At 36.0% G+C, this 19,317-nt stretch overlaps 2 protein-coding genes, 1 non-coding gene and 1 pseudogene across 3 annotated transcripts; all 4 read right to left on the reverse strand.

Moving 5' to 3' along the window:
- Positions 1 to 5,604: 5,604 nt before the first annotated feature.
- On the reverse strand, positions 5,605 to 5,711 carry LOC125582584. The gene has a single exon (XR_007320041.1). It is a non-coding gene; the product is annotated as a small nucleolar RNA R71 (small nucleolar RNA).
- Positions 5,712 to 10,404: 4,693 nt separating this feature from the next.
- LOC106357409 lies at positions 10,405 to 11,071 on the reverse strand (annotated as a pseudogene).
- Positions 11,072 to 11,231: 160 nt separating this feature from the next.
- Positions 11,232 to 13,411, reverse strand: LOC106357408. The gene has a single exon (XM_048747501.1). It carries the CDS (start codon positions 12,828 to 12,830, stop codon positions 12,465 to 12,467), a length of 366 nt encoding a protein of 121 aa, XP_048603458.1. The 5' UTR covers positions 12,831 to 13,411; the 3' UTR covers positions 11,232 to 12,464.
- A 1,195-nt stretch (positions 13,412 to 14,606) lies between these two features.
- Positions 14,607 to 18,203, reverse strand: LOC125581665. The gene has a single exon (XM_048747500.1). The coding sequence runs from the start codon at positions 16,362 to 16,364 to the stop codon at positions 15,999 to 16,001; it is 366 nt and encodes a 121-aa protein (XP_048603457.1). The 5' UTR covers positions 16,365 to 18,203; the 3' UTR covers positions 14,607 to 15,998.
- Positions 18,204 to 19,317: the final 1,114 nt, after the last annotated feature.

A 19,317-nucleotide genomic window follows, 5' to 3' on the forward strand; every position in this document is an offset into this window, starting at 1 on the left:
TTGTGTTATGGGCTTTGTAATTTTTTTTGTTTTTACTTGGATCTCATGTAGTCCATTACCAATTCTAATGAAAAATATTGCCGACGAAGAAGAAATCATTCCTTTTTTCCTTCATTAATAATAATTTTAATTCTCATCGGTTTTCTCTTTTTCTCTCGCGCCTCTGTATTTCACAGAAAGAGAAAAGGAAGCTTTTTATGTTCTTTCCGTAACATTGTGAAATCTTAAGTGATTTCTAAAGATCAGACTGAAATATTTACATAGTGTAAGTTGCGTATATTTTAAAATTTGTTCTTTATCTTTGTTACAACCATTGGGCTTTAGGTAAGTCTCTCTTAATATTTGTTGTAATGGGTGATTAAGTAAATTTGATCGAGCAAAACTTAGACACACAAGACGTACTTGATCGATTTTATTAAAATAAACCGTTTTGGACCTTTGTTGATGAAAAAAGACTGTTTGTTGCTTAAACCATTGTTTAAAGTTAGATTCAGTAGAAGATTATTTGGTTAATATAACTATAACCACTATTCTTAAACTAAGGTATGGTTAGTAAAATTTGAACGCTCCCATCTTTTTATTTTCCACAAAATATTTTCAATATATATAACATAGTTAATCTTTAACCGTCAATTTACCTGATTTATAGCTACCACATAAATTTTTAAGATTGCAATATTTCATTTCCTAAAACAAAATCGAAATATAAAAGCAAATGATCAAATATTATTATACGAATACCAAAATATATTCGACCATTTGCTTTTATATTTTGATTTTCTTTTAGGAAATGAAATATTGCAATCTTAAAAATTAATAATAAGTAAAATGGTAATCACATGTAAATTTAAAATATATATTAAGTATAAAATTATTTTTAAATATTATGCTGCATATACATTTTATATAAATATTAGGCCACAGAATATAATTCAATAAAAATATGAGAAATTGTTTAAACTACTACATTCTTAGTACCACTTTTAATGTTTAATTTAACCATATTTACCTTTAATTTTAAAGAGACAAATATACAATTATAACCCTAAGATTAACTAATCTACACATATTATTTAGATTTGAGAGGTGAAGTTTTAGATTGTGAGGTTTATGATTTTAATAAGTAAATAAATACTTAAAATTATTAATAAAAAGTTTTAAAATAGTTTTCAAAATAAACTAGAAAAAATAATTTTGAATTTTTTATAAGAAAGTTCGAATTTGAAAGCATATATATAATTTTATATATAACTATATAATTATTTTATTTAAATAATTATTTGTATTTATAGATTTATAAAGAAAATATAGAAGAGTATTTTTTTTTAACGAAAATTCATACTTTGGTATTTGTGAAAATGTCTTTCTAGAAACAGTAAGCATGAATAATGGTATCAAAAGTGAGGAAAAATTGAAAATCCTGTGAAAATATATAAACAAATGTCGTGCAATTTATGACTAGGAACAAATGAATAAATTTATTGTAAACGAAAATTATATTAAACAAATATAACTATTTAAAATATATTTTACCAAAAATATAGAAAAGATATTGAATCTAAATGAAAAATTCACACCCTTACGGGCGTGCGGGTCAAAATCTAGTTTAATCTTATTGAGAAAAACAACACAGGCTCCCGAAAATTTTGAGCCCACACATTAAAAACTTAGACTTTGAAGCTAATAAACTAGTCCAAAAATATAGATAAACAATCATTGTTGCTTTCAGTTGTATGCAAGGGAGTTAGGGACGATAAACGTACAATTGTCCTTGAGGAGAGGAGGGAAGAAAGGATTAACCAAAGCATTTGAGGCCAACATTTTGCATGTAAACTCGAAACGCCTTGCAGCATTCGGCTTCAACATTTTCAAAATTTCCAGAAAAAATGAGTTGGAGATTGCGAACACACATCCTTGGACATTGAAGAGAGAAAACCAACATTTTACGAGATCAACAGGTGCTAAACCAGGTGAAAGAAAATTCCTGGGATCGCCTGCGGATTTTCATTTGAGCTACTCATCAAGTGACAAAAATGGCAGCACACAGATAAAAGATTAAGTAGACTGAGACAACAACTTTGCTTCCCATCTTCGTGGTTAATCTTTTTTTCCTTATCATTTCCTTTTGTTTATGCTTAAAGGCTTGGATGGATTTGGATACGCGCAGATATTTAGAATATATAGGATGAAGATGCAAAATTTTATCAGATAAATTAACGAGAACATATCAGTTAACTTTGTTTCACAATGTAACTCATGTTTAGGTTTAGTGTATTACGTGTTACACTTTCTTACATCAAGTGGAGTTGACTAATAAACCTGTAACATTGCGATTTATGATATATATAGAAATGATTTGGTTACCTATGTATCACTAAAGTGTATTTACTTTTTCGGGCACATATCCATTTAGAATTCCAAAGTTAAACGTGTTGGAATAGTGGAAGGATGTGTGACTTATCCAGAATTGATGCGCGATATCGTGTGAGTGAGGTCAAAACACGGGGAATGATCATGTGGTGATTGCAGAGTTAGTAAACAAGACTTTCAGGCCTCCAGTTGTTGCACGGATGGGACCCACGGCCCGAGTAAGCAGATGTGGATGGCCCATTAGCCATGAGCACTCGGGGTGTTACAAGTGGTATCAGAACATGGTATGCCATCTCGGTTCTGATCCGAGAGGCGTCATGAAACCTATCGTGGTGCGCAATGGGGACATTACGCTCTGTGAATAGAGATGATTTGTAACATCCCGATTTCTCGTATATGTTACCAAAATACCAAAGCTTTGTATACCATCATTTTCTTGTTGTATTTGCATGGCACATAATGAGGAATATGTTGATAGGATGACGAAAAGGAAATAACTGTCCTGGTAAACAATGAAATGACAAAGCTATACGAATGGAAACTTAATAGTAGGCTTGTAAGTTAAAAAAAAAAGGTATGCTTATGACACTCTTTGATATCAGTATTGTAATAAAGCTCATATTCTATATATGTTCGTGTAAGATAACAAACTAAAGAAGTGTTTTTCCTTATGTGTTGTATTATCTTTTTATAGTTAGCAGATTTTCGTTTTTGCATATCTAAAGGTTCTAGGCCCGGAAGATATTAGGGTGAAGTCCAAACCATTTTAAATTAATATATTTAATTTAGAGTTACGTGATATCTTTTCTTTCTCTTGCATAAACCGACGGCAAAAGCGGATATAGATATAATTGTTTCGAGGTTTTGAGACCTCTAAATCCCATTTGTCAATTTATATGAAGGCACTTCGTTTGGTGTTTCAATCTTGTTAGAGCGTGTTTGTGTGGGTTCTAACTTTTGTTGTAATATTTTACATGACTAGCTGACTTAAGATAGATAACAAATCCGTTTTCAGTGATGTATTTGTAATTATACAACTATAATGTGACCAAGATGATATCTTGCATATTTACATTGTTTTATCCATTTATTCATGTGCATTTTCATCATATAGATTAGGATTTAGCCATGTCTAGGTTGCATTTTGCCTACATATGTCTCTATTAGGTATTGAAGTACCACATGGAGTTCCTAGAGACATTTGGGTGCATTTGGAGCTCAAAGGAGGTGATTAGAGTGATCTTTGGACGAGCACTGCCTGGAGCGACTTTCCGGAGCGACTACATGAAGTCGCTGTGCACCACATCCCGGAACGACTTTCCCAGAGCGACCGCACAAAGTCGCTCACGTTTTCACGTCCGGAGACACACGGTTTTGACCCCTGGAGCGACCTCCCAGAGCGACGTGCTGAAGTCGCTCCCGATGTTCAGAGCGACCTGTTGGAGCGACACACCAAGGTCGCTCGCGTCCTCTCGTCCGGAGACACCAAAATCGAGCATCCTGGAGCGACCTCTCAGAGAGACCTACCAAGGTCGCTCCCAGCCAGAGCGACCAGCCAGAGCGACCAGCTCAAGTCGCTCGCGTTTTGACGGGGCGAGACACGAAGAAACGCATCGGGAGCGACCTCCTGGGAGCGACTATGCTAGGTCGCTCCGCGTGTTTTGCTTGGGCGATTTTTATGTTATTTCAGGGGCCTTTTGGTCATTTGTTTTGTTGTTTTTGCATTGCCAAAACCTAAGTTAAGTACTTTTGTAAGCCACCAGAAAACAATCTCTTTTTCCAGAGACAACTAGTGAAAACTTCTTTTGATTCAGATTTGATTGCTCTCGTCTTGTGTTCTTGTTGATTTCTTATCTATTTTTCTACATGATTTATCTGAAATCCACCATGGGTTTAAGAGGAATCATGGAGATTAGTGAGTAATCACCTTTTGAATTCATGGGTTAGGGAGATTAAGAATGATTAGTTTAGTTCTAGGATGTTTTAGTGTAGATCATTCTTGTTCCTTGCTAGTAGAGTATTCATAATGCATCTTCTGAGTTGGCCACTCAAAAGTTGATCTTTAGACATTTCCCACCCACAAGGTGATTGATGAAATGCCTGAGACAACTCTCCTAAGCTTTTAACATACTTTACCAAAGACATTTGTTGTTAAAGGTGTTAAGATAGCCAATAGACTTGTTAGTAATGATTGCTTTCATATTATTCAACCAAAGACATTTGATGTTTGAGATATGTTAGCAAATGAGCATTTATCTAGACATAGAGCTTGTTTAGAATTGTGTCTAGGCTTAAGGTTGATAGTTTGATTGATCGTTTGCCATCCTTAGTTCGAAACTTGATCACCCAAGGTCTAATCCCTATACCCATGAGTTCTCTTTTCCCTTAGTAAAGAAAGTCATTTCATTTATCATTAATCATTAGTTTAAAAACCTCTTAAATTATCGGTTGCACTTAGATTAAGTGAGTACTTGCATTCTCGGTGCTTTGATATCCCTCAGAACTGGTTCGACATTCACTATACTACAACATTTGTCTTAGGAGCCTTGAAAACTCCTAACATCAAATTGGCGCCGTTGCCAAATTCTGAGTAGATTTAAACATTGAGATTTAGTCACTTGCTTGAGACTAAGTCATTTTAATTTTGTTTTGTTACTGATTCTTCTCCTTCACCTACCTTTCACTTTCAGGTGTATGAACTTGAGGAGCAGGGGTCCATCAAACCTAGTTCCAATAGTAGCAGACATCAGAGCTTTCGAGAGGGAGTGTGCTAGAGCTAGAAGAGAAGAAGAACAACAAGCCCACTTGCAGAGATTGGATATTGATATGGCAGATCCACCGCAAGGGGCAGAACACCAACCGCGGGCAGCTCGACCCATTGGTACTTATGACCGGCCCAACATTCATGGTCATAGACTGGGAATCTGAGCACCAGCTGTGGCAGCCAACAACTTTGAGGTCAAGTCAGGACTCCTCAACGTGATCGAGAACAACAAGTATCATGGCTTGGCTCTAGAGGACCCATTTGATCACTTGGACAAGTTCGACAGCTACTGTGGGTTGTCAAAAGCAAATGGTGTGTCCGAAGATGCCTTAAAGCTCAAGCTATTCCCTTTCTCTTTGGGGGATAAGGCACGTTAGTGGGAGAAGTCTCTACCCAGCGACTCTATCACCACTTGGGATGATGGCAAGAGAGCATTCTTGGAGAAGTTCTTCTCTACTTCAAGAACTGCTAAGCTGAGAAATGAGATTTCCAGCTTTCAACAGAAGAACTTGGAAGGCTTCAGTGAAGCCTGGGAGAGATTCAAGGGCTACCAAGCTCAATGCCCACACCATGGTTTCTCTAAGGAGAGCTTGCTGAGCACATTCTACCGTGGTGCTCTTCCTAAGTACAAGGCCAGACTAGATACAACTAGCAATGGGTTCTTCTTGGGGAGAACTGAGGAAGATGCAGAGGAGCTGGTTGACAACATGGTAAAGAGTGATGCAGTCTACAGTAGAGACCACGACAGAGGCGGTCGAACAGATGATAAGTAGACGAGGAAGGAGTTGAAAGCTCTACAGGATAAGATAGACATGCTCCTTGCTGATAAAGCCACACAAGAGCAGCTGCACTTTGTTGGTAACCCAAGCCAAGAGACACCACCTGTTGTCCATGAGGTTGAGGGTTTGGAAGGTCAGGAAGAGCTGTGTTTCATCAACAACAATGGTAGCTGGTACAAAAAAGAGCCCAACTTTCAGTACAACAACAACCAACAGAGTGGTTATCCGCCTCGAAACAACCAGCAAGGCAGCTATCAACCTCAGCAAAACCCCTCATCTGGTTCCTCTGCTCCTCAAGAGAGCAGCACTGATACCTTACTGAAACAAATCTTGGAGTCTCAGACTAGAAGTGAGAAGCATGTTGGTTATGAGTTGAAGAACCTTCATTCCAAGATTGATGGGAGCTACAATGAGCTCAACAACAAGTTCTCACATCTTGCTTCTACAATCAAGAATTTAGAGAATCAGTTTGCTTCCATGAACACTCACCAGACTCGCCAGCAAGGATCTCTACCTGGAAAATCTGACCAAAACCCCAAGGAGGCCAAAGCTATCACCCTTAGGAGTGGTAAGCAGTTACCTCCTACAACCCTCACCAGGGATGCTGAGAAACTAGGTGAGGAGGTGACCATCAACTTAGATGATGAAGTGGTGATTGTTGATGAGAAAATCAATGATGAATTCTTGGAGAAGATTGTGGAAGCCAAAGGTAAAGGAAAGGTTGGGGAAGAGAAGAAAACAGTGAAAGATGGTGAAGTTGTTGCTCCAGCAAGTGAGAATTCTTTTGTCCCTCCTCCCTATGAACCCAAACTTCCATTTCCTGGTAGATTCAAGAGGCAGCTGCTAGAGAAATACAAAGCTCTGTTTGAGAAGCAAATGAGTGAAGCTCAGGTTGCAATGCCCATCATCGATGCTTTCATGTTGATTCCTCAATACAACAAGTTCCTGAAAGACGTTGTAGCTGCAAAGAAGAAGGAAATGGAAAGCATGATGATTCTTACCCATGAGTGCAGTGCCATCATCCAGAGGCTTGATGTTCCAGAGAAGTTAGAAGATCCAGGATGCTTCACACTACCTTGTGCTCTTGGACCTATGGTATTTGAGAAATGTCTCTGCGATTTGGGAGCTAGTGTCAGCGTGATGCCTTTGTCTGTTGCAAAGAAGCTTGGATTCACTCAGTACAAGAAGTGTAGACTCTCTCTGATGTTAGCTGATCGTTCAGTGAAGTACCCTGTGGGCATCTTAGAGGACCTACCTGTGAAGATTGGAAGGTATGAGATACCTACAGATTTTATGGTGCTTGAGATGGGTGAGGAGGCTCAAGACCCATTGATTCTTGGAAGGCCATTCTTAGCTATAGCAGGAGCAATTGTTAAGGTGAAAGAGGGCACGATTGATCTCCATTTGGGTAAAGGGCATGTTCTCCACTTTGACATCAAGGAGAAAATGAAGAAACCAACTGTGTTCGGGCAAGCCTTCTACATTGAAGAGATGGGCACTCTTGCTGATGAGCACCTTGAAGAGTTACCACCTGAGGACGACGAGGAGGGAGCATCTCCCTCTACTCATTCCCCATAGAAGGTAACCCACTACTTTCCCTTGTATATACCATTTCGTTTTTGCATATTAGTTTTCTCTTTTTGGGTATCTGTCTCTCCTTGACAACACAGAGACTGTGTCATTTAAGTTTGGGGGAGGTACCAAGTATTTGATCACGTTTGCTTTGATGATTTTGAGTCTCATGCATTACATTATACATATATATTTGCATAAAAAAATCATTTAGTTTGCATCATTTGCATTTCTAGGAGAGTCTAGAGCATATAGGTTGCATTTACTTGTATTGGGAGCAATGATTTGAAATGCCTTGTAAAGAACATTACTTTGCACCTGAGTAGCTTATGCACCTCTCAAAAACACTTGTATACTTCGAGCCTTGAAGACTCTTCCTGAAACTTGTTGATTACTGAAACTCAGTCTTTGAAGCCAACTACAACCTTATTTGAACTGAACGAACTTAATGCATGTTGCTCATGGTCTCTTGTGTACTGAATCATGGATATACACACTTGAGTTGTCACATCCTTTATGCCAATCTTTTTTTTGACAAACTCTAGTGGTACACCATTCCCAAAATCCATTCCTCCTTTTAAGCTTTCATTATTTGATGAGTGAGGCCTTTTTCGGAAAGCCTTACATGTGCATAATGTTGAGAGTATTGGGAACGACAATGCTTGGTCTTCATTCTTGCTAGATTAGGCACTCTATTGTCTAGCTATAGGTGGGGGTGAGTGTGGTGACTATGGTTTGGAAGCATGAAAAGTTCAAAGGAAAAGAATAGACTCTTTGTGTTTAAATGGATAATCTTATTGGAATTAATAGATAAATGTCTAGCTCGAGTTTATGAAAAGTCTTGGCCCCCGAAAAAAAAAAATATATATATATATATAGAAAAAAAAGAGAAAAAGAAAGAAAAAGGGGGCTAGCAAAGTTGTTTAGAGCTAAGATTTGTTTAGAAGTTGAGAAAATCCTTTATAGATTTCAAAGAAAAAAAAAAGTTTTATGTGCAAAGTATTCTTGGGATCTTTTGGTGAGAGATGAGAGTTGGGTTTGACATTGGGAAGTGATTGTGTAACTTGTATGTTTGGGAAAATGGTAGAACAATGGAGATTGAGCATTGTATGCATGAGTTGGTCCATTTCTTAGATATATTATGTGCAATGTCAAGGCTACTTGTTTTGAGAGTAAACCACTTTAAAAGATCATGGATTTTGAACCTCTTGACCCACTTGAATAAAAGCCTTCCCTTACTCATCCAAATGATTTGGACCAATTGACCATTTGCAAGAATTCACTTGATGCTATGCTTAATGAACTTGAGAGTTGGCTGATTTGAATGTGTGAATGCATGATGATGAGTGTAGGGATGAAAAGAGTTGAGATAGGCCTAGAGAAGCTAGAGTATAATAAGAGAGGGTGTACTAATGCTGAATTTAGATGTTGATTTGAGTGCTTTGTGTGTTTCTTTTGGCTATGAGCTCTCACCTTCAAACCTCTCTCCCTATGAGTTCTAGAAAGTTCACTTGAGGACAAGTAAAAGAATAAGTTTGGGGGAGTTGATATCTTGCATATTTACATTGTTTTATCCATTTATTCATGTGCATTTTCATCATATAGATTAGGATTTAGCCATGTCTAGGTTGCATTTTGCATACATATGTCTCTATTAGGTATTGGAGTACCACATGGAGTTCCTGGAGACATTTGAGTGCATTTGGAGCTCAAAGGAGGTGATTAGAGTGATCTTTGGACGAGCACTGCCTGGAGTGACTTCCCGGAGCGACTACATGAAGTCGCTGTGCACCACATCCCAGAGCGACTTTCCCAGAGCGACCGCACAAAGTCGCTCGCGTTTTCACGTCCGGAGACACACGGTTTTGACCCCTGGAGCGACCTCCCAGAGCGACGTGCTGAAGTCGCTCCCGATGTTCAGAGCGACCTGTTGGAGCGACACACCAAGGTCGCTCGCGTCCTCTCGTCCGGAGACACCAAAATCGAGCATCCTGGAGTGACCTCTCAGAGCGATCTACCAAGGTCGCTCCCAGCCAGAGCGACCAGCTCAAGTCACTCGCGTTTTGACGGGGCGAGACACGAAGAAACGCATCGGGAGCGACCTCCTGGGAGCGACTATGCTAGGTCGCTCCGCGTGTTTTGCTTGGACGATTTTTATGTTATTTTAGGGGCCTTTTGGTCATTTGTTTTGTTGTTTTTGCATTGCCAAAACCTAAGTTAAGTACTTTTGTAAGCCACCAGAAAACAATCCCTTTTTCCAGAGAACAACTAGTGAAAACTTCTTTTGATTCAGATTTGATTGCTCTCGTCTTGTGTTCTTGTTGATTTCTTATCTATTTTTCTACATGATTTATCTGAAATCCACCATGGGTTTAAGAGGAATCATGGAGATTAGTGAGTAATCACCTTTTGAATTCATGGGTTAGGGAGATTAAGGGTGATTAGTTTAGTTCTAGGATGTTTTAGTGTAGATCATTCTTGTTCCTTGCTAGTAGAGTATTCATAATGCATCTTCTGAGTTGGCCACTCAAAAGTTGATCTTTAGACATTTCCCACCCACAAGGTGTTTGATGAAATGCCTGAGACAACTCTCCTAAGCTTTTAACATACTTTTCCAAAGACATTTGTTGTTAAAGGTGTTAAGATAGCCAATAGACTTGTTAGTAATGATTGCTTTCATATTATTCAACCAAAGACATTTGATGTTTGAGATATGTTAGCAAATGAGCATTTATCTAGACATAGAGCTTGTTTAGAATTGTGTCTAGGCTTAAGGTTGATAGTTTGATTGATCGTTTGCCATCCTTAGTTCGAAACTTGATCACCCAAGGTCTAATCCCTATACCCATGAGTTTTCTTTTCCCTTAGTAAAGAAAGTCATTTCATTTATCATTAATCATTAGTTTAAAAACCTCTTAAATTATCGGTTGCACTTAGATTAAGTGAGCACTTGCATTCTCGGTGCTTTGATATCCCTCAGAACTGGTTCGACATTCATTATACTACAACATTTGTCTTAGGAGCCTTGAAAACTCCTAACATCAAAAGACACATTCAAAAGAGTTGTAGATAATTTTTTAAAAATAATCATTGCTAAAATTTCAATTATTGAGAAACGCTACATAGAGGGCTCTCCTAATATTTGAGTTCACACATGAAAAACTTAGACACTGAAGCTAATATACTAGTCTAAAACTGTAGATGAACAATCATTGTTGCTTTCAGTTGTGTGCAGGGGAGTTAGGGATGATGCGCGAACAATTGTCCTTGAGGAGAGGAGGGAAGAAAGGATTCAAAGGAAACATATGAGGCCAACAGTTTGCATCTAAAGTTGAAAACACCTTGCAGCATGCCGCTTCAACGTTTTCAAATTTTCCAGAAAAAAATGAGTTGGAGATTGCCAGGACACATCCTTGGACGGTAAAGAGAGACGACCAACATTTGACGAGATCAATAGGTACTAAGCCAGGTGGAAAAGTCCTGGAATCGCCTGCGGATTTTGCATTTGTGCTACTCCACGAGTGACAAAGATGGCAGCACACAGTGAAATAATTAGGTAGACTAAGACAACAGCTTTGCTTCCCATCTTCTTGGTTAATCTTTTTTTTTCCTTGTCCTTCTTATTTCGTTTATGCTTAAAAGCTGGGATGGATTTTGATATGCACAGATACTAAGAATATATAGGGTGATGATACAAGATTTTATCATATAAATTAAAGAGAACGGTATCAGTTTTATAATTTCTTTCAAAATGAAACTCATGTTTAGGTTTAATGTATTTTGAGTTACACTTTCTTTCATGAAGTTGAGTTGACCAATATAACTATAGTATGTTCATATTTACGTTATCAAACAGAAGATTGAAAGTTTCTTTTGACCCCCACTATTTTCTATTGTTTTTGATATTTGTTTTAAAATATGTGAATGTGTCTCAGCCGTAAGATGATTAACCTTAACTATATCATCTTAGGAAAACCGCATGTAAAATAGCAGCCGGTTTCTAATTTTCTTATGGTGAGTAAATTTTTGTTTGAAGGACATCAGGACAAGTAGGTTGTAATGAGTAGGTATTGAGAATCTATATAAGTAAGGTCGTAATGTTTTATGCAAGTTAAGCAGATGTTGATGGATGCTGTAAGGGCACTAAAGAATTTGGTTATAAATAAATAGAGTACCAAAGCTTTGTTGCCATCATTTTTTTTGTTGTATTTGCATGGCTAATCTAATGAAGAATATGAGGATAGGATGAGAAAAAGGAAGTAACTGTCCTGGGAATAAAAAGAAATAACAAAGCTATACGAATGGGAACTTAATATTATGCTTGTGAGTTCTATAAAAAAATTATTTATCCTTTTCCCAATCTTTCATATCAGTATTGTAATAAAACTCATTGTTTATATATGTACCTGTAAGATAACAAACTAAAGTTGTGTTTTTCTCCTTATGTTTGATTTTACTTTTTATAGTTAGCAGATTTTTCATTTTGAATATCTAAAGGTTTTATGACCAGAAACCTTAGGGTGAAATTCAAACCATTTAAAATTAATAGGTTTATTTTAGAGTTATGTGTTATCTTTTCTTGCCCTTGCATAAACTGACGAGAAAGGCCAATTAAGACATATTTTTCGACGTTTTGAGTCTTCTGAATCCTTTTTGTGTCAATTTATCTGAATGTACTTTGTTTGATGTTTCAATCTTTGTTCGAGTTGTGTTTTTGTGAGTTTTAATTTCCGATATAATATTTTACATAGCCAACTGAAGATAGATAACAAACCCATTTCCAGTGATGTATTTGTAATTATAGAAGTATAATGTGACCAAGAAACATTGACAAGAGTTGTAGATATTGCTAAAATTTCACTTTATTGAGGAAAAGGTAAATATAGGGCTCTCCTAATAATTGAGTTCACACATGAAAAACTTAGACACTGAAGCTAATATACTAGTCTAAAACTGTAGATGAACAATCATTATTCCTTTCAGTTGTGTGCAGGGGAGTTAGGGATGATACGCGCACAATTGTCCTTGAGGAGAGGAGGGAAGAAAGGATTCAAAGGAAACATATGAGGCCAACAGTTTGCATCTAAAGTTGAAAACACCTTGCAGCATGCCGCTTCAACGTTTTCAAATTTTCCAGAAAAAAATGAGTTGGAGATTGCCAGGACACATCCTTCGACGGTAAAGAGAGACGACCAACATTTGACGAGATCAATAGGTACTAAGCCAGGTGGAAAAAGTCCTGGAATCGCCTGCGGATTTTGCATTTGAGCTACTCCACTAGTGACAAAGATGGCAGCACACTGTGAAATAATTAAGTAGACTGAGACCACAGCTTTGCTTCCCATCTTATTGGTTAATATTTTTTTTCCTTGTCCTTTTTATTTCGTTTATGCTTAATAGCTGGGATGGATTTTGATATGCACAGATACTAAGAATATATAGGGTGAGGATACAAGATTTTATCATATAAATTAAAGAGAATATACGGTATCAGTTTTAGAATTTCTTTCAAAATGAAACTCATGTTTAGGTTAATGTATTTTGAGTTACACTTTCTTTCATGAAGTTGAGTTGACCAATATAACTATAGTATGTTCATATTTACGTTATCAAACAGAAGATTGAAAGTTTCTTTTGACCCCCACTATTTTCTATTGTTTTTGATATTTGTTTGTGAATGTGTCTCAGCCTTAAGATGATTAACCTTGACTATATCATCAAAGGAAAACCGCATGTAAAATAGCAGCCGGTTTCTAATTTTCTTATGGTGAGTAAATTTTTGTTTGAGGGACATCAGGACAAATAGGTTGTAATAAGTAGGTATATATTGAGAATCTCTATAAGTAAGGTCGTAATGTTTTATGGAAGTTAAGCAGATGTTGATGCCTGCTGTAATGGAACTGAAGAATTTGGTTAAAATTAAATAGAGTACCAAGGCTTTGTTGCCATAATTTTCTTTTTGTATTTGCATGGCTAATGTAATGAAGAATATGATGATAGGACGAGAAAAAGGAAGTAGCTGTCATGGTAATAAAAAGAAATAACAAAGCTAGACGAATGGGAACTTAATATTATGCTTGTGAGTTCTATATAAAAAATTATTTATCCTTTTCCCACTCTTTCATATCAGTATTGTAATAATACTCATAGTTTATATATGTACATGTAAGATAAGAAACTAAAGTTTTCTTTTTTTCCTTATGTGTTATTTTATCTTTTTTATAGTTAGCAGATTTTTCTTTTTGAATATCTAAAGGTTCTATGACCAGAAAATCTTAGGGTGAAATTTAATTCATTTAAAATTAACAGCGTTAATTTAGAGTTATGTGTTATCTATTCTTGCCCTTGCATAAACTGACGAGAAAGGTCGATTAAGACATATTTTTCGACGTTTTGAGTCTTCTAAATCCCTTTTGCGTCAATTTATCTGAACGCACTTTGTTTGATGTGTCAATCTTTGTTCGAGTGGTGTTTTGTGAGTTTTAATTTCCGATATATTATTTTGCATGGTTAGCCAACAGAAGATAGATAACAAACCCATTTTCGGTGATGTATTTGTAATTATATAACTATAATGTGACCAAGACACATTGACAAGAGTTGTAGATATTGCTAAAATTTCACTTTATTGAGGAAAAGGTAAATATAGGGCTCTCCTAATAATTGAGTTCACACATGAAATACTTAGACATTGAAGCTAATATACTAGTCTAAAACTGTAGATGAACAATCATTGTTACTTTCAGTTGTGTGCAGGGGAGTTAGGGATGATACGCGCACAATTGTCCTTGAGGAGAGGAGGGAAGAAAGGATTCAAAGGAAACATATGAGGCCAACAGTTTGCATCTAAAGTTGAAAACACCTTGCAGCATGCCGCTTCAACGTTTTCAAATTTTCCCAAAAAAATGAGTTGGAGATTGCAAAGACACATCCTTGGACGGTAAAGAGAGACGACCAACATTTGACGAGATCAATAGGTACTAAGCCAGGTGGAAAAAGTCCTGGAATCGCCTGCGGATTTTGCATTTGAGCTAATCCACGAGTGACAAAGATGGCAGCACACAGTGAAATAATTAAGTAGACTGAGACAACAGCTTTGCTTCCCATCTTATTGGTTAATCTTTTTTTTTCCTTGTCCTTTTTATTTCGTTTATGCTTAAAAGCTGGGATGGATTTTGATATGCACAGATACTAAGAATATATAGGGTGAGGATACAAGATTTTATCATATAAATTAAAGAGAATGTACGGTATCAGTTTTAGAATTTCTTTCAAAATGAAACTCATGTTTAGGTTAATGTATTTTGAGTTACACTTTCTTTCATGAAGTTGAGTTGACCAATATAACTATAGTATGTTCATATTTACGTTATCAAACAGAACATTGAAAGTTTCGTTTGACCCCCACTATTTTCTATTGTTTTTGATATTTGGTTTAACATCTGTGAATGTGTCTCAGCCTTAAGATGATTAACCTTAACTATATCATTTTAGGAAAACCGCATGTAAAATAGCACCCGGTTTCTAATTTTCTTATGGTGAGTAAATTTTTGTTTGAGGGACATCAGGACAAATAGGTTGTAATAAGTAGGTATATATTGAGAATCTCTATAAGTAAGGTCGTAATGTTTTATGGAAGTTAAGCAGATGTTGATGCCTGCTGTAATGGCACTGAAGAATTTGGTTAAAATTAAATAGAGTACCAAGGCTTTGTTGCCATAATTTTCTTGTTGTATTTGCATGGCTAATGTAATGAAGAATATGATGATAGGACGAGAAAAAGGAAGTAGCTGTCATGGGAATAAAAAGAAATAACAAAGCTAGACGAATGGGAACTTAATATTATGCTTGTGAGTTCTATAAAAAATATTATTTATCCTTTTCCCACTCTTTCATATCAGTATATTGTAATAATACTCATAGTTTATATATGTACATGTAAGATAAGAAACTAAAGTTGTCATTTTTCCTTATGTGTTATTTTATCTTTTTTTTTATAGTTAGCAGATTTTCTTTTTGAATATCTAAAGGTTCTATGACCAGAAAATCTTAGGGTGAAATTCAAACCATTTAAAATTAACAGCGTTAATTTAGAGTTATGTGTTATCTTTTCTTGCCTTGCATAAACTGACGAGAAAGGCCGATTAAGACATATTTTTCGACGTTTTGAGTCTTCTAAATCCCTTTTGTGTCAATTTATCTGAACGCACCTTGTTTGATGTGTCAATCTTTGTTCGAGTGGTGTTTTGTGAGTTTTAATTTCCGATATATTATTTTGCATGGTTAGCCAACTGAAGATAGATAACAAACCCATTTTCGGTGATGTATTTGTAATTATATAACTATAATGTGACCAAGACACATTGAAAAGAGTTGTAGATATTGCTAAAATTTCACTTTATTGAGGAAAAGGTAAATATAGGGCTCCTAATAATTGAGTTCACACATGAAAAACTTAGACATTGAAGCTAATATACTAGTCTAAAACTGAAGATGAACAATCATTGTTCCTTTCAGTTGTGTGCAGGGGAGTTAGGGATGATACGCGCACAATTGTCCCTGAGGAGAGGAGGGAAGAAAGGATTCAAAGGAAACATATGAGGCCAACAGTTTGCATCTAAAGTTGAAAACACCTTGCAGCATGCCGCTTCAACGTTTTCAAATTTTCCAGAAAAAAATGAGTTGGAGATTGCCAAGACACATCCTTGGACGGTAAAGAGAGACGACCAACATTTGACGAGATCAATAGGTACTAAGCCAGGTGGAAAAAGTCCTGGAATCGCTTGCGGATTTTGCATTTGAGCTACTCCACGAGTGACAAAGATGGCAGCACACAGTGAAATAATTAAGTAGACTGAGACAACAGCTTTGCTTCCCATCTTATTGGTTAATCTTTTTTTTTTTCCTTGTCCTTTTTATTTCGTTTATGCTTAAAAGCTGGGATGGATTTTGATATGCACAGATACTAAGAATATATAGGGTGAGGATACAAGATTTTATCATATAAATTAAAGAGAATGTACGGTATCAGTTTTAGAATTTCTTTCAAAATGAAACTCATGTTTAGGTTAATGTATTTTGAGTTACACTTTCTTTCATGAAGTTGAGTTGACCAATATAACTATAGTATGTTCATATTTACGTTATCAAACAGAAGATTGAAAGTTTCTTTTGACCCCCACTATTTTCTATTGTTTTTGATATTTGTTTGTGAATGTGTCTCAGCCTTAAGATGATTAACCTTAACTATATCATCAAAGGAAAACCGCATGTAAAATAGCAGCCGGTTTCTAATTTTCTTATGGTGAGTAAATTTTTGTTTGAGGGACATCAGGACAAATAGGTTGTAATAAGTAGGTATATATTGAGAATCTCTATAAGTAAGGTCGTAATGTTTTATGGAAGTTAAGCAGATGTTGATGCCTGCTGTAATGGCACTGAAGAATTTGGTTAAAATTAAATAGAGTACCAAGGCTTTGTTGCCATAATTTTCTTGTTGTATTTGCATGGCTAATGTAATGAAGAATATGATGATAGGACGAGAAAAAGGAAGTAACTGTCATGGGAGTAAAAAGAAATAACAAAGCTAGACGAATGGGAACTTAATATTATGCTTGTGAGTTCTATAAAAAATATTATTTATCCTTTTCCCACTCTTTCATATCATTATTGTAATAATACTCATAGTTTATATATGTACATGTAAGATAAGAAACTAAAGTTGTCATTTTTCCTTATGTGTTATTTTATCTTTTTTATAGTTAGCAGATTTTCTTTTTGAATATCTAAAGGTTCTATGACCAGAAAATCTTAGGGTGAAATTCAAACCATTTAAAATTAACAGCGTTAATTTAGAGTTATGTGTTATCTTTTCTTGCCTTGCATAAACTGACGAGAAAGGCCGATTAAGACATATTTTTTGACGTTTTGAGTCTTCTAAATCCCTTTTGCGTCAATTTATCTGAACGCACTTTGTTTGATGTGTCAATCTTTGTTCGAGTGGTGTTTTGTGAGTTTTAATTTCCGATATATTATTTTGCATGGTTAGCCAACTGAAGATAGATAACAAACCCATTTTCGGTGATGTATTTGTAATTATATAACTATAATGTGACCAAGACACATTGACGAGAGTTGTAGATATTGCTAAAATTTCACTTTATTGAGGAAAAGGTAAATATATGTGATATCACTCAAATTACCCTAAGGAGTAAATTACTCTCTCAAATAAAAGGTTCAGATGTAGTACTTAGGGATCGAGTCCACAGAGACTCTAGGATTACACAATAGATTATGGTCTTGAAATAAATCTAGATTAAATGGTTTATGGGTTTTAAAGCAGTAAATTGGTTGGTGAGCAAGTCTATTACTCGATTGATTGTTTTGAGTTTGTTAACAATGGGTTGAAGTAGCTAGATTCAGGTATATTCTCAGGTTTGATAAATAATACTTAATTTGGGAAATTAGGAGTTTATTAATATTAATTGTCCTTGAATTCAAACTAAAGTATAATCTGTTTGATTATCTAATCTGGATCTCGGACCTCAACTCTCATTATTTTGGTCGCGAGAAAGTGTCGATCGATAATCCAATGGGCATATCGATCGACACACCTTTCAAAATATCGATCGACAGGGCTATCGCCGTGTCGATCGATACTTCTTCCAGAAAGCTTTACGGACTGGTTTGATTTGTATTCTCTAACTCACTAGACCAACTCTCGTCTGTATCTAGTCAGTTAGATCATTCTAGTTATTTTCAGGTATTGGGTCAAGCAATGGCTTGATCCCAATTAATCCTAGGATCTAAGTTTAAAGGGTGATCAATCCTAAACTTAGCTTTAATGCATAACTAGATGATTAAACTATATTTCTAAGCATCCTAAAAATGGTTGTGTCAGTATTACATTTATCACCCTATTTGAGAAACCTAAATCTAACAGTAAAGACTACTCAGACATATTCATGGAACACATAGTTATGATGGTCTGAATAATACTTAAATAAACAAAATAGCAAAAGTAACAGAAATAATGAAAGCAAGGGAGTTCAAGATCTTCTCTGTTTTGCAGTAGATGATCTATCTCTCCAATCCTAAGCTCTCCTCTTTCAGTGGTGGCTTTTTGCCTCCTTCAAACTAGGTCTAAAAGGTCTCTAGGCAAGTCTGCCTCTAAAACAATACAAAACCCTAATAAATAGCTTAACAGGCGGCCATGGACTAATGATGTAATTATTGAGACTTTTGTGAAACTTGGAATCTTCTAATTTGTCATTAACTCTCGGATGGCTTCATAATCGATCGATACGAGGGACTTGACATCGATCGATATTTGGTGGTGACTGTTGGTCGATATTGAGCTACGACCGTCGACCATCTCTTGCTTCCAGCGAAGCTCAAAAGATCTCTAAATAGCTCCAAATAAATCATTTCCTTGCAAATGGTACCTGGACCTGTAAATACTCTAAATAGACTCTATATAATAATAAATGTATCTTAAAACACTTATAAACCATGGTTAAAGACGGGTAAAATCCATGGTCTATCAACTCCCCAAGACTTACTTTTTTTCTTGTCCTCAAGCAAAACACAACAAAGCAGTCTCTCTGAAAGATGTTTGAAAATATCAGGAACTCACATGATTTAAAACTCATAATCATCACCTCTTTTAATATTGCAATCCATATCTAAAAGGTCCTAGTCACAAATGCACTTTATACCATATCCTATCTTAGCAACCAAATTCATCTAGCCAGCAACTTAAACAAATCTTGTCCGACATTCCCCTCTACCAACCTCATTTCTTTGCATAAATAAAAGTGTAGGCTTTACCTT

This window comes from Brassica napus, chromosome C2, assembly GCF_020379485.1.
Source record: "Brassica napus cultivar Da-Ae chromosome C2, Da-Ae, whole genome shotgun sequence".
Taxonomy (NCBI): Eukaryota; Viridiplantae; Streptophyta; class Magnoliopsida; order Brassicales; family Brassicaceae; genus Brassica; species Brassica napus.

Excerpts from the sequence above, each read along its gene's own strand:
- LOC106357408 (XM_048747501.1), bottom strand. The coding sequence starts at position 12,830 with ATGGGAAGCAAAGCTGTGGTCTCAGTCTACTTAATTATTTCACAGTGT.
- LOC125581665 (XM_048747500.1), bottom strand. The coding sequence starts at position 16,364 with ATGGGAAGCAAAGCTGTTGTCTCAGTCTACTTAATTATTTCACTGTGT.